Here is a 15,500-nt window from a genome sequence, read left to right as displayed (position 1 = left end):
CGTACTTCCTGTTTGCGATATCTAGCAGACACCATGGAAATCCCTTCAGATGTTTGGGTAGATTCAGGACATTGTTTGGAACAAAGCTTTATTGAGAAGATCGTTTGGGTACGGAGACATGGTAATGAAATTGCTCATCTTCTAGCTAGTAGTTGAGGATGGTCTCTAGTTTCACGACTCTTTGGCCCCAGTAGTATACTCGCATCGAACGATTGTCTATCTAGTAGTAACTAGTAATGTATGGCTTATTTTACCCAAAAAAAAAAAAAAGAAAGAAAGAAAGAAAACGAACAGAATTGTAGTTGGAAAGTCAATAGTACCCCCTTAAAGGGTGATTATTGGGTAAATGTATTGGATGTACTCATCTAAGCAATTTAGTATCCCCAAGTATTCAAGGTTAGCAACATAATTTACTGCTTTTGTGCAATCTAATTTACTTAAAGCTACCAAGTGGAAGGCACTTGGATCCCCAAGTATTCAAGGCTCTTTCGGTGCTTAGGACAAAGATTATTTGAAGTTTAATTTACATAACAAATAAAAGATTTTGGTTTTCTGCAATTATTTTTTTTTCCATACGTGGTTTTGAAAACTGAACGGTCGGACCAGTTGACCCGGGAATCGGTTAAGTAACCGGTTCCATTTCACCCTAAAACCACTTTTGGCCAAAAAAACGTTGATTTGGTCAATGACCCACTGATCCAGGTGGTCAAGCCATTGACCCGGACAATATTTTTTGGGCATTTTTATTTTGTTTATTTATTTTATTTTTTAAGTTGAATGGGCTGTCCGTTCAAACCGGATGATCGGACCTTTCAACCCGGGACCGGTCCTCAGAATGGTTCTGTGTCTAGTCTGGTTTTTAAAACCTTGCTTCCATATTTATCAATCTATAGATCAAGATTTTTTGTTTGATAGATGCACCTACAAAGTAAGATGATGGACTCTTTGATCTTCATAAAATAGTTGTAGATGCGAGGCAGTAAACAGCAAATTTATGCAACTATTGGATACTTCTCTCTACAGACAAGGTGGGATACCTAGCTAATTTTGAAGTGTCTATTTCATGGGTTCTACAATGTCTGTTGGGCGAGGTATCTAAAAGTTGTAAAACTCTTGTTTTCTGATAGAAATGTGGGTGACAAGAGATTCCATCCAGAATATAGAATCAATTCAACAAGCATGCCATATAATTTGACTTCAAAACTGTATCTTGTAGAAGAGAACAAATTTGTTTACAACTAATTTCCTTAGGCCTTAAATACAGTGTTGATTACCTCTTTCATATTCCTACAGCCCAAAATTGACATCCCATCCAACTCAAGGGCAGCAAGAGGCTTCTCCGCTGATTTTGGGACAACACATTTCTTGTATCCCAATTTTGCTGCAGCATGCACCCTCTTCTCTATTCTGGGCACCTTTAAGGATTCGGAAGAATGAAGAGAATAGAGACCGTAAGTACAAGTGAGAATACTAAAAAAGTCACGTTCTTAAGAATCTAATAGAAAAGGCAACGGCCATTGAAGATGCAATAGAAGTTTTGATACTTGATGGCAAATCCTATAGGTGAATATATACATGTTCCTGTTCTTGGTGGTAGCCCATGTAAGCTGTTTCCTGTTCTGACTGATGTGGAAAGGTTAGTGGCCATAGTTATCAATGCAACGCCTAGGCAACAAGGCACTCATGGAGGGTTCCCTCACTTAAGCACCTAGCTATTTTGTGCATGATGCTATGAAATAGTAAAACAATTATTAAACTAAATTATTCATTTTGTAGATTTACATATAATTTCTTTTTATTATTTTCTAATTTGTTTGGATTCAATCTGCATGATGCATGCTGTCTTGAACAAAAATAAGGGCTCACCCCTATATTTTATGAATTTCTTTTCTTCTTTTTCTCATAAATATGTTGATTCTCTAAGTTTAAGTATGAACTGTATACTTTTTTTATGCAGGTTATAGATAATTACAAGTGAATGATGGCTGCTGGTTGCTATGGAATTTGGGGCATTACCCTAGGATTCATGTTTTTTATTCAAAAAAAAAAAAAACGTCACCTAGGCCATGGAACCTGTTGCCTAGCCTCACCTTAGCACCTTGAAAACTATGTTAGTTGCACCGCATCAAGAGTCACTTGGTTTGTGTATCTAGCATGTCAATGTGTGTATACATCTTGTTGTGTGTATATGTGCATCTGTTGCATATTACCACGTACTAAAGATAGAGAATGCCATCCAATTCTAAGGATAGAAAGCATGATTGTAGGCTGTACAGCAATCGGGTTGAAAATTGTAGTTATAACAAGAGGGACAAGTGAGGTATGCTAATACTGGGCGATTCTAGTTCTCATTACCACACACAAGGTGTTAAAAAGGATACTAGCTCCACACAATGTTTCTCTTTTTTTTTTTTGGTATTTGGTGATAATGCTTCATGGGGCTACACGACAGTGGTAGCCCATCCCCCTCCCCCAACCCTGGTGGCAATGGGATTTGATCCCAGGTCTATACTCCGATGAGTCAGAGATCCTACCAACAGAGCCACCATCAGTTGGTACAATGTGTCTGAAATGTGGTGTCTTTCTTTCATTTCCTTTGGGCAAAGGGATTTAAGAAACTGGCCAGCCTTTAAGTTCTCTAAAAACTGGAGCCTGGTTGCACAGAAGGCCCTTATGTCTCTCCTATATGACCACAAACTAGCAAACGAAACTCCATTTGGACCCTTAGAGATTAATGGCTTGTGTCAGCATCAGGCACTCCATAGCCCCAGAACACTACTACATTATGACACAGCACCAAAAGTATGTTCCAAAATCAACAAAGCCCTTAACCTCTCAAGAAATGTAACATAATCTCCACTTGTGTTTCTTTTTTTCTATAAATTAAACTATTAACTATGCTAGAATTAAAATTTGTGGCCCTTGAAAAGGAGAATAATTTCATCTTACTTTAGCAAGTATTTATCTTCAAAAGCTACTAGAATTTCTATGTGCATTGCTCTTGTAACAAGCAGACAATATTAACAGAAATGGCATGGTAAATGTATGCATACCAGGCGAAGTTCACCACCAAGGCCAATCTCTCCAATGAATGCAATATTATTCGGAATGGGGAACTCCAAGAAACTGAAGGAACGCAACATGGAAGCATGAGTATCCATTGACAGAGAACAATTGTTAACCCACTAACTAAAATAGCAAGAACTACATTATCCTATGCAAGGATGGGAAAAGAATAAAAAAAAAGGACTGTACAAAAAAAGGTACTAAGCACCAATTTGCTTATGCTTAAGAGAATATCCACAGGCATTAGGTCAGCATTGGAATAAGGGAATATGAAGACATATAGGTAATACTTGAAAAACTACATAATAAAGAGAAAAACAACATTTACAACTTCTTAGAACCATACAGAACATCTTCATCTGAGATTATTAACTAAATGTCCACATTGAACCTGTTATAACAATTAAGTCACCTGACAGTGATAGATGAGAACACACCAAATAACATAATGCATACCTGCTGCAAATTGCAACTGCCACTGCAAGATCCCCAGCTGTCTCTGTCAACTTTACCCCACTAACAACATTTAAGAAGATGGCCTGCAAAAGAGACAAAAGAAAAGAAAAAAAACCAAATTAAAACCGAACATGCATACAACTTATATCACTACAATCATGATAAGACATGTAAACATCTTAGCAGACAATGAACTAAATTACTAAACCATATCAAGAGATATGAATACTATATAATTCCATTACTTGAAAGAATTTCCTATGTTGAAACTAGAAAAATAAATTTCACAGAGCATAAAGTTGGCAAAAACCTATTGACTAACAACAAGAAGCTATTATCCTAACTTATGATGGAAATGTCTACCAATCCTCTTTAGCCATCCTGCATTACTAATAGAAATAAAGGCCAAGGGAGGAAACAAGGAAAGATGGACTTACATTGTCTTGGAGTTTTAGTCCTGCTTGCTTCATAAGAACCTACAGTGTCAGAATTCCAAATTAATCAGCTTCTTTTTTTTTTTGATCAATAACATCATCTTCATTAAATTAAGAGAAGAGAGGGAATAAGTATACAAAGGGAGAGATAAAATAACTTAGCTCCCCAAACAGAAAACACAGGGAATGCAAAGAAAAATATTAAAAACTAGTCCAAAAAACAGCCTCCCTATTCACTCCTTGCTTGGCCAACCCATCCGCAAATGAGTTGGCACACCTTTTCACCCAGCCGTACTGAATCTCAATGTCCCTACCCAGCCATAAGAACTGTTTTTTTTTCATTGTTAAAGTTCCACAAACCACTGCCCTCTGTCTTCAACCAACTAACCACCACCTTCAAATCACCTTCCAGAATCAAGCGGCTAATATTTAATTCCTTTGCTCTTCGAATACCTTCAAGCGCTGCAAGGATCTCAGCCCTAAGAGAGTCACATTCTCCAATAGGGCCAGAGAATAAAGCAGTAACAATCCCTTCCTCATTCCTGAAGACTCCTCCAATCCCAGAGGGCCCTGGATTCCTTACGCTGCTGCCATCAAAATTCAGCTTTATAAAGCCCGAGGGGGGAGGGGACCAGAACGGACAAAGAGTCCTCTTGCATCTAGCAGTGGAAGCAATCTCTTTCCAGTTTCTTAGCAAGTCATCCATAGGAAAATCTGAAAACAACTCCAAAGATTTTAGCCAGTGGACAACTCTTAAAAGGATTTGATCTAACAAATCTTCCAATGTTCTTGTCAGAAAAAATGCGTGAGTTACGCTGCCCTAATACACCTCCACATAGTCTTCCCTCGCTTCTTAGGCCAACTGAAAAAAGGAGAAAACAAACCTTGGGCAGTCTCCGAAGGATACCAAGAACGCCCAAAACGGGAGAAAACCCACTCCCAAACAGTTTTAGCAACCTTATAAGAGACCATGAGGTGGTAGCCAGATTCCCCCCATCAGCTTTACAAAGAGCACATCTATTAGGAAGTAGACAATAGTTGGGTCTCTTTCTCTGAAGTAAGTCTAAAGTGTTGATTCTTTCCAAAAAAATTTCCCAACAAAAAAAACCAACCCAAGGGGGAATAGGCCTGCTCCAAATTTCCTTAACTGGAAAGGACAACCCCAAGGGAATAGGAGGCTGAGTTAAGGTTTCAAAGAATGAAGCACAAGAAAAGGTACCAGAGCTAGAAAGGATCCAAAATCTGGTGTCTTCCTTAGCAGGGTTTAGGAAGACACCCTCAAGGGAGGCTAGCAGAGCTACCAAGCTATCCAAGTCTGTATCCCTAATTGCCCTACATAGGCCAAGGTTCCATCCAAAGCCAGAAGTGGAGGCTGAAGGGACTAAGAAAGAAGATATGGGTTCATTTTTCAAGTTTGAAAGAGCATACAATGAAGGAAACTGGTCTTTTAGAGGAGAATCCCCGACCCAAAGAGCCAATTTAATGCTATATTCCTTTTCCAGATTTTTAAATTAAAGGCCAAAAAGATATGCATGTGGACAACCATGTGATTTAGTACATTATTATCTCAGTGCATATCTGTGCCAGTACAACTGCGAAGTCTACTGGTTCTACCCAAGATACTGAAGAGGTTTGTACGTTGAAGGCTAAAATGAAAGAAATTTGGGAACTGTGTGATGCAAGTAAGTCATGTAACTATTCCTACCCAAGATGATGAAAAATTAGCTCTTGACTCGTTAAAAAACCACATGTGCCAAATTTAAAACTGCAAAAACATGGCTATAACAAAGTTCAGATCAGCATGTCTTCTTGGTCCAATCGCTCCTTTGAATATCTTTGAAATATACCCAACCATCTTTTCCACCGCTGACCTCTTCAACATGCTTCTCCACCTCCTTGCTTTGGCTGCAATTAGCACCATCCATTCAGTAGGGCCTCCTCTTCTCCATAGCTGTACTTTGTTATGCACCATATGAACCCATCCTTGCCTGGCAATGTGGTGATCTCTGTAACCTTTGTTGAAAGTCTGTTCTCCTTTAATGCATCTCCAGAGCTCTCAATCAGTCTTGAGGAAGATGATAATAGACCTAAATTTTGGTCTATCACAGCCCCCACTATCTTTGAATTCATATGTCCATATAAGTTAACTATAACCACTAGTTAATGCCTGCTTAGAAATCCTGCCATGCACCGACTCCACTTTCTCAAAAAAACTTCTCATCCTAAAGAAACTTTCCCAAGTTTCCAGAAATTGTTTTTCCAAATCAGTGAAAGCCTATCACCATTTGAATTCTCCAATCGCTCATTGCCACACAGTGCTTCATCTTCCAACCTTTCGCCTCCCTCTCTGCAGCTCTCTGTCCACAGCTTTACCTCTATGAATGTACGCACCACACAGAACTTCAAACACTTGATCTTTCTTGGAATATTCTCTGGCCTCACACCAGTCAGAAGACCTCTCCAGGTTGCTGTAAGAGACTCAAACATTCCATGCTTCCTGAGATGAAAGGTTTCATACAGTCACACTATCCTCAACTTTCAAGTCCCTGGCATTGGATGTTGGACACCATTTTGATATCAAAATTTGGCCTTCCCCTATCTAAATAGTCATTGCTGCAACTTACTTTCTCATCTAACAGATCGAGTAACAATTCACCCTTCTCAAAGGAGTGATAATCATTGTCCCTTTAGCACATACCAACTCTATTCAAATGAAATTTTGAGGACGGTACTAGGATCAAAGAAACATGGGAAAACATGTAGAAATCAAAAGAAAATAGTGTATAAAGTAACGACTTTTTAATCCATGACATCCGCAGAATTTTGAGAATTTAGTATTCTGGAGACAAATTAATGCTACAGGAAAAAAAGAATGCACAACCTTCCATGCATCAATACAAATCCTAGCAGAACAGTTACTCACTGAAATAATCATGTCTGCTCTACTTGATTGTACACCATTAAACTGCCTTGCAACTAACGAGCCAGATAAACATAATGCCTGCATAAGTTCTGTTAGTTATTCAAATGTGATTTGTTGAGAGAGGCAACAAGAAGGAAAAGAAAAGCAGATGATAAGCAACCAATGCTACAAAGCACTAAAGATATATGCTGCTCATAAATGACAATGTTCTGAATTATGACTGATGTGCTTGGTCCTCTCATAGGCCTCACTAATGAGAAGCTAGCTATTGTATATTTGCTTTCAAACAAAAGATTAAACTTCTAGATTTTCCTCAAAACCGGGTCTTTATTGCACCTTTCACCCAACCCAAAAGAAATATAAAATAAAATTCAAATATAACCCTAAGTCCAACTTAAATTTAACCAAATTCTAAAGGTTCAATGGCACTCAATATCTTAAAACAAGTTATAAAGTTTATCATGTGATCCTGGAAATCTCATTCATGCAGGGATTCTGATACTGCTAAGAGAAAAAGTGGACGTTTTTTCCTTAAGATTTTCTCATGGGGAGGAAGCAAATGACTAATAGGTGGCCATTGGATGGATGAGATGGTGTAAAGAAGGGCCATGGTTGATTCAAAACTAGTGTTCGAGAACCAGACCAGACTGGTAATTCCAACTAGAAAATTTATCACTTGGTCCATTTGACAGTTTTCAGGCCCTAAAAACTGGCGTTGAAAAAAGACATAAACGGCCAACCAGATTTTCCAACTGGGGAACCAATCCCAATTTCATAAAACTGACCAATTTTTATTTTTTTTTTTAACTTCTATCTTAACTTCCAAAGGCCATAACTTTGCGCCTGGTTGTCCAATTGGGGTGATCTTTTTTTTTTTCGGGTAATTTTTCTCTATCTATGCATTTTCAGCACCTTGTCCCCTATTTTTGCCAAAAAAAATGCATTTTTGGCCTCAAATCTTAATTTTTAGTATAAAATTTTAAAACTAATATATATATATATATATATATATATTACATGCATACATGCACAATATAATTATATGTTTTGAATATAACTACATAATTAAGAAATGATTTAAGCACTAATAGTTTAACAGTGGATATGGCTTTAAATAGAACAGATTGATAAAACAGGATTAATGTAGACGACCCCATATAGTTGGGATAAGGAATGGATGAGGATGATGATGTACACAACTAATATTATTACAAATATATTATATAATTATGCATATTACACATTATTTATACATACATAAGATGACGTATCAATGGGATGTCCAGTTCAACCCGGCTGGTTGAACCAGTGACCCGTGACCCAGAGGGAAAAACAGTTCTGCCACTGGGTTAGTTCTCTGAACATTGTTTAACAGTAAAGACCAAGTAGATCTTTGGCATCCAAATTAACGTATTGTTTGGATTGGTCCAAAAATCAGCCAAGTTGCTAGTAGATGTTTGGATGGGGAAGGGTTTGAGAGGTTTGATCTGTATTGGCATTCACTCCTCCCTGGTTAGCAACTCCATCTTGTTCTTTGGAAACTTGTATTTACCAAATTCACATTACATACTAGCCTTTTTGTTGAAAATTTTTGTGGTATGGTCTTCCTTTCCTTTTCAGGAAGACCTGAGCCTGTATTTTCCGTTTCCAATAAAAAAAAGATCTGAGACTGTATTTCCCCTTTTTTCTTCTAATAAAGGTCTCTCCTTCTGGAACAGGAAAAAGAAGAATGAAAAAGAAAAACCTATCAGCATCATCAAATGTTCATGTCAAGAAATTGAGCTCATAAGCAGAATGTGATAACAGAAACCAAATTTTAGACAAGATGAAGTAGCAAATTATTCTGACATCACGTATGGTCAGATTTACAACAAGGCCTTCAAAAGTAATACCTGGATTTCAATAAGAAAAGTTCGGGACCCATCCATAATTACAGCAACAGCAAGTCCAGCTAAAACCTCTGAATCTGAAAGTTGGTCACTTAAAAAAATCTCGCTAGGGTTTGGAACAGCCTGCAGTCCTGATTGTGACATCTCAAACACTCCAAGCTGACAGAAATAAATAATTCTCAGTATGGACTGCACAAGTTATGCTGATTCATCATGGAATAAGATGACATAATCAAGGAAGAATGCACAAATTATTTGGCACAGACAACAGGAATATGTAGGCAACTTATCAAAAAAAAAATGCTTTGTGCAAATCTCAAATATAAAATTCTAGAGAGATCATACCCACAGTGCATACATGTACTGCAGAATAATGTTAAGTTTTTCTATGGTTCAGTTCTAACAACAAAAAATACATTAAAAAAAAAATCTGAACAGATACATATGAATGGCAAAATCAATCAGCTAAAGACATTTCTTATTATGTTAACACCATAGATACCTAAAAAGAGTAATACAAAGTCTCTTCATTGAACACAATGAGGACAATCCATCAAAAAAGTTCACGCATTCACACAAACATGAACAAGAGACTTTCCAACCTATCAAACAAACTCTTCTTCCCAATCCTTTCCTGTAAAAGCCATTTGGGATGGAACCTCTCCTCCTGAGGTTAAAACTTTTTTAGGGAGGTGATGCTGCAAATTATCAACACATAAAAAGCTCCAATAGAAATGGAAGACATGGTGCCCCTTCCCTCATGTATGCATTCTTTGCATGAATTGTGGGGAGTGTATTTATCAATCTCTTGTTGTCTTGCCAAATTTCTTAAAGGCCTTACCCAATATTGGTCCCAACTATCTAGGATCTTGTCTGTTTGCTTCCAAGTATTAAACCACCTTTTCCTTCTTTTAAATCTTCTTGGATATCAGCATCGAATGCGCTAAACCTCTTTGCTTCTCAGCTTGTTTCTTGATTTTTTTTTTTTTTGATAACTTCTCAGCTTGTTTCTTGTTACGCAAAAGGGCAGAGGATTCTGTGGCATTATACTAGAGCTACTGCCTTTTGGAGCTTATGGTGTGAAAGAAATGCTAGAATTTTTTAAAACTAGGCCCTTTGATGGATGTTGTTTGATAGAGATGAGTATGGTGAGAATAGTCCATTGAATTTTATCAAAATGATGATTTTAAAATAAATCCATGAATGATTTATAATGGGGATGGAAAACAGTGGTAAAATTCTCCTTTAAAAGGGAACAAAGGGGTAGCTTGAATAGGAAGCACCAACCAAGGTAAAAGAAATTTGAACAGGAAAGGGACAAGGCCCCAAGCTCTAACAGATTTGAATGACCTTCTACAAAATATGTTGGAGTGTGGTATAAGCGGATCTTATGAAAGTTTTTATGGAGTTCCACGAAAAAGGTGTTTTAGAAAGGAGCTTAAATTCTACCTTCATCACCATTATCCCAAAAAGGAGCAGTGGAAGTGTGTACAAAATTATTTCAAAGGTACTTGCAAAATAATGGAGAAAGTGATGGGAAACATTATTTTTGAATCTCAAGGTGCTTTTGTATAGGGTAGATTAATCCTTGATGGAGTGTTAGCGGCAAAGGAGTTGGGCTGAATTTCTAGTAAATTGGACATGAAAAAGCCATATGACCATTTTAATTGAATGTTCTTGGACTGTTGGGAGAAGTAACTTCTGATAATCTAGATGGTAACTCATGTTTGATGGTGTGCTGGTGGCAAATGAGTGAATTGATGCTAGATTAAGAAGTGAAAAGGCTGGGCTGCTTTGCAATGTTGATTTGGAGAAGGCTTATGATCATGTGAATTGGTAGTTATTACATCATGAGAAGAATGAATTTTGGTCCAAAATGGAGAACTTGGGTAAAGGTCACTTCCACCCCTCTTTTCGGTAATGGTACATGGGGTCGCTATCAGGAGCTTCAAAAGTTCAAGAGGAATTAATCCAGGGGACCCCTATCTCCCTTTTTCATATCAGTCATGAAAGCCCAAAGCCCTAAATAAAATGGCCTGTATTGGGAGGCCTAGCAGAAGGTGTGGAGGAAGAGAGGGTGGAAGTCTCTTTGCTACAGTAAGCAGATGACACATTATTCTTTTGCAATGCATTACAAGAGCTGCTAGAAAAATTAATGGCAATACGAAGGTGGTTTGGAGTGGTCTCTGGACCACACAAGGGAACACACATACGAGGGGGGCTGCAAAACCTGGAGCAATGGGCAGAAGAATGGGGGTGTAAGATGGAAAGCTGCCATCAAATAATCCGGGAATGCTTTTGGGAGCCAATTGTGAACAGGCTGGAAAAGAAATTTGATTCTTGGAAAGCCAAATACCTCTCAAAGAATGGTAAACTTACACTGCTGAAAAGTGTGCTTCAGCAGTGTATTGTGTCACAAGAACAATTGGAAAATCTCAAAGCTGTTCTCAGGAGGTTCAAAGTTGTGACGGCATTCATATAAACATGCACAAAAGCAAGATTATGGCAGTTGGAGAAGTGACTGATATAGATTCTAGAGTGGTGCAGAGGGTTGGGGATGTAAAGTAGGGACTAGGGATGCTCCCAACAAAGCATTTGGGGATGCCATTGGGAGCCAAATGCATCTCTAAATCAATTTGGGAACCAATTGCAGAACATATGGAGAGAAAGATGGGCTAATGGAAATCTAAGACTCTAAGTACCTGTCAAAGGAAGAGAAGCTTACTCTACTCAAGAGTATCTTATCAACTAAAATGGTGGCAATACTAGGAAGAAAATTAAAAAAAAAAATGTGAAGGATTGGAAGGAAAAGTTTGAGTGCCACTTGGTCTACTGGTACAAGGTTTGCACTCCTAAGAAAAATGGAGGGCTAAGAGAGTAGGAGTCAGAAAATTGGAGGTAAATACAACATTATTGAGCAAGTGTCGGGAGGTATTATGAACAGCTAGCAAGTTTGTGGAGGGTTATTTTGGCCAAATTTGGCTCAAGAATAACAGATTGGAGTCCAGGCACTGTGAGCCTCTCTTATGGACGTTCAGTTTGGAAGAGAGTCAGAAAAGCACACCAACATTTCATAAATGGTATATAAGATATCAAGTGGGAAATGGCCAAAAGGTTAAGTTTTGGAAGGACATGTTGTGTGATGACTAGTCTTTCCCAATGCTCTACAACATAACTCGAAAAAAAAGTGTGGTTGAGAGTTTCTAATTCTGATCAGCAATAATGAAATTGTCCAGAATCCCCGATTCAGAAGCAGCTTAAATAATTCAGAGGCGAAGTGTTGTATTTGCTACAAAAACTATACACGGTCAAGAAAAACATGAATAGAGATGAGAGAAGGTCATGACCATGAAAGAGTTCAGGGACTTTCCAAGTGAAGTCCTTCTACAATAAACTGTCACAGTTCCCTGAAATATCTTTTCCAACTTTTAGAATCTGGTTTGCAAATGTTCCATCTAAATAGCCTTCTTTGTGTGGACCTCAACCCAGAATTGAAACTTGACAAGGAACAATTTATTGGAAGAGGGGAATATAGAAAAGATAGTAGTTGTTTGCTGTGTGGGAGGTGTGGAGGATATACTGCTGCACTGTTTTTTCTCCTACTGGATTTGGATAAAAGTGCTAGGCCTTTTTGGAATCATTGGATGCTTCCCTAAATCAGTAAAGGAATTCCTAGAAGGTGGAATTTAGGTGGTTTCAGTAAAAGGGGTAAAGTGACTTGGAAGGCAGTACCTGCTGCTATTTTTTGGGTAATATGGGGTGAAAGAAATGCAAGTGTATGTGGAAACAAGGCAAACTCGAATTTGTTTAAAAAAAACAAATAAATGGGTTAGGGGTGTGGACAGCCTGCTCTGAAGGGATACCGAATGCATTGCACATATCTCATTTTTAACTGCATATTAATAAATTCTTACAATTATCAATAAAAGATAAGGTAAACTCAGGTGAGGTGGTGGTGAAAAGGATAGTAGGAGTGCTTCTTTCTTGGTTAGTCAACCAAAATCTCTTTAGTTTTAGAAATTATAGACTTATAGTTCCTTTTTATCATGGAAATCCGTTATTGTACATAGGTCCTTTTGTTTATCTTTTCATTAATAAAATACTGTTTTTCAAAAAAAAAAGTAAAAGAAAATTGAATTTTCGTGGCTGTTGTTTAAGCAACCTAGGGCCATCTGGTATGGGTAGAGCTGTAAGAGATGATGGTAGAAATGTATTATTAAGTTTATCTGGACCTGCTGCAATTGTTATCTTACTAAAAGCAAAGTTGTCAGATCTATTGCAAGCACTACAATTGGTTTCATCAGAAGGGTAGACAGACTTACAGGTCGAAAGAGACTGCCATGTGGTCATAAATTGGAAAATGTTTTGGAGGAAGTGACTTTTAAGGCACCTGATGAGGAAAGTAAGAGCTTTGGCATCCACCCTGAATTACTTGTTCAGGAGGATTCTTAAAGCAGCAAATTGCTTGGTAGGTTCTTTAGCTGGATCAGGTGAACCAGGATTGGAGGTAGAGTTGCAATTTTATTTATAAAGGGTGGGGGAGTCAGATACATGCTGTTTTAGTTGTATGCTGCCATCCTTTTTCAGGCTAGTAGAGATCTACCGAATACCAATTTATACATGCTATATAAAATTCCTATTACTGTTGCTTGTTAAAAATAAGAAAAACTGCCATTAAACAGAATGGAATGGCAAAGCAAGGGTGCAACCAGCAGGTTGGTAACGTCTCCTGCTGGTTGTAGCAAAGACTTGGGAAATCCTGCCTGCACCTGGATTGGTGGGGGGGGGTTATGGGTTGGGGGATGGGCTACCCCCATTGTGTAGCCCTTCAAAAAAAACAAAGAATGGTATGGCAAAACAGGATTCATGTAACCGATCTCATATAGTTAGGATAAGACTTAGATGAATTGATGATGATGATAATCAAAAACAAGAAAAGTTTACGAGGTTTCTTTCCTTTGATATACACCAAAAAATACAAATGGACCATATATTAATAAATGGAATCCTATAGCCATAGGAAACTTAAAGCTAAGAAAGACTTGCAAGCTGAACTGGAAAGAGGCAAGTCTAAGAAAGGTCAGAGAGGGAGCAAAAGAGTTAAAAAGATCAGAAGCACTCTGATGAAAGAGAAACAAATAATCAAATGCATTTACACATAATGTATCAATTAGAAATCTAACTACCTTATGATTAAGATGTTTGACCGTGAGCACCTAGTCAGGGATGATCCACAATTCCAGATGAAGGCTTCAATTCTAGGAAGGACCCAACAAGTGCAACCCAACCAGTATATAAAGTTGCTGAGAGGATACCAATGCCTAAATCCATTTATTTTCCCTTTCACCTTTTGATCTATAACAATAGTATATCAAAATGATCTGTATGTATAAAGCCTCAAGACTCACAACAAAAGGATTTATGGGAAGCCCAATACCCTCAAATATGGGTCCCATACAAAAGTGCAAGAAAAGAGGCCTTCAAATCTAATGCCTAAATCAATCAAAATATAAATTAGAATGGAATTTATGAAGAAAGAACATGAGAATCACATCAAAAAATAGAATTTTGGTGTCAAAGATAAAATACACAAATCAAGAGAGACTTCCTAGTTTCAAGAAAAGATGATGATGGATTGTTTATGGGTAGCCACCTGCCTCACTCTGAGAATGAGGAAGTTTTAGGAACAGCAGGAATTGGTATGATCTATTTTGTCTTAGATCTTATTGTCCAACCAGAACCAAATAGCATAGGTCCTTAGCTTTTTCCAAAGCTTAAAAACTCCTATGTATACTTGATCCAAACAAAGTTGTGTTGGAGAAAAATCTAGTAATTTTAGTAATGAGGCAACAAAATACAAGGGATTACGGAAACATGCCTATCAGAATAAAGAAAACAAAGGTTTGATGTACTAGCAGAAAGAGATTTTGGATATATTGCACAATCTAGATTTTAAAACCATTCATGAATAAAGGCAATGCACAACAATTATGTAGATGATCTGGCAGGTAGACCAAACTTTTTTAATCAAAAGACATTGTTGTCAGTTGTTTACCAGATATAGCTTTCCTAGAGGTATGGTTTCTAGGCCAAACCAAAGATAATAATATATTAGCTTTTTTCTCTTCTTTTGATCAGTAAGATAATAACAAATTTGCTAAATCACGCATGGCCTATGTGGAAGCACATAAAAACAAATTCACAAAAACTGGAGGAAAAAATTCTAGCATCAAATACCTCATCTGTGGATCCAAAACGGTTTTTCACAGATCGAAGTAAACGATGAGTTGTGTGCTTCTCACCCTGAAAATCAAAATAATATTCCAGATTATGTTGCATAAAAAGAAAATAAGCTTAGAAACTCTGGATGCAATAAATGAACTTCTTAACTCAATCCTGTGTCATCATATTTGTTTGTTCTTTCAAATAGAGGGTTTGTGAAGGCCAATTATGAAAGCAGAATCTGAAAACAGGGGTTCATGAGGTTGCTATTGGTAAAAGGGCTTCTCAGATTTCTCACTTACTGTTTGCTGATGATGTTTTGGTTTTTGGGAGAGCTTCTCAAAATGAGGCTGGAGAATGAATGGACATTTTGAATAAGCTTCATGGTATGTTGGGCCAAAAATTGGGCTTCTTTATATAGACATTCATATTAAGAATGCTTAAATCCTTAGAAGGCAATGGGATGTCAGGACAGAAATGAGCTAAATGAGGGACATGAATCATACCCCC

The 15,500-nt window shown here is 37.6% G+C and overlaps 1 protein-coding gene across 1 annotated transcript in view; it reads right to left on the bottom strand.

Moving 5' to 3' along the window:
- Positions 1 to 1,113: 1,113 nt before the first annotated feature.
- Positions 1,114 to 15,500, bottom strand: part of LOC104588248 (DNA repair protein RadA-like protein) — a 48,528-nt gene continuing 34,141 nt past the window's right edge. The window contains exons 9-15 of the mRNA XM_010246100.3: positions 15,006 to 15,071; positions 8,772 to 8,927; positions 6,880 to 6,957; positions 3,960 to 3,998; positions 3,523 to 3,605; positions 3,054 to 3,126; positions 1,114 to 1,415 (exon numbers count right to left, since the gene is read on the bottom strand). Of these exons, the coding sequence (XP_010244402.1) occupies positions 1,248 to 1,415; positions 3,054 to 3,126; positions 3,523 to 3,605; positions 3,960 to 3,998; positions 6,880 to 6,957; positions 8,772 to 8,927; positions 15,006 to 15,071 (663 nt within the window). The 3' untranslated portion in view covers positions 1,114 to 1,247. The remainder of the gene's footprint in view (positions 1,416 to 3,053; positions 3,127 to 3,522; positions 3,606 to 3,959; positions 3,999 to 6,879; positions 6,958 to 8,771; positions 8,928 to 15,005; positions 15,072 to 15,500) is intronic.

The sequence above is a fragment of the Nelumbo nucifera genome, chromosome 8 (genome assembly GCF_055504915.1).
Source record: "Nelumbo nucifera cultivar China Antique chromosome 8, China Antique-T2T, whole genome shotgun sequence".
Classification (NCBI taxonomy): Eukaryota; Viridiplantae; Streptophyta; class Magnoliopsida; order Proteales; family Nelumbonaceae; genus Nelumbo; species Nelumbo nucifera.
Note: the sequence above shows the minus strand (reverse complement) of the source record. Positions and strands in the feature narration are given on the sequence as shown.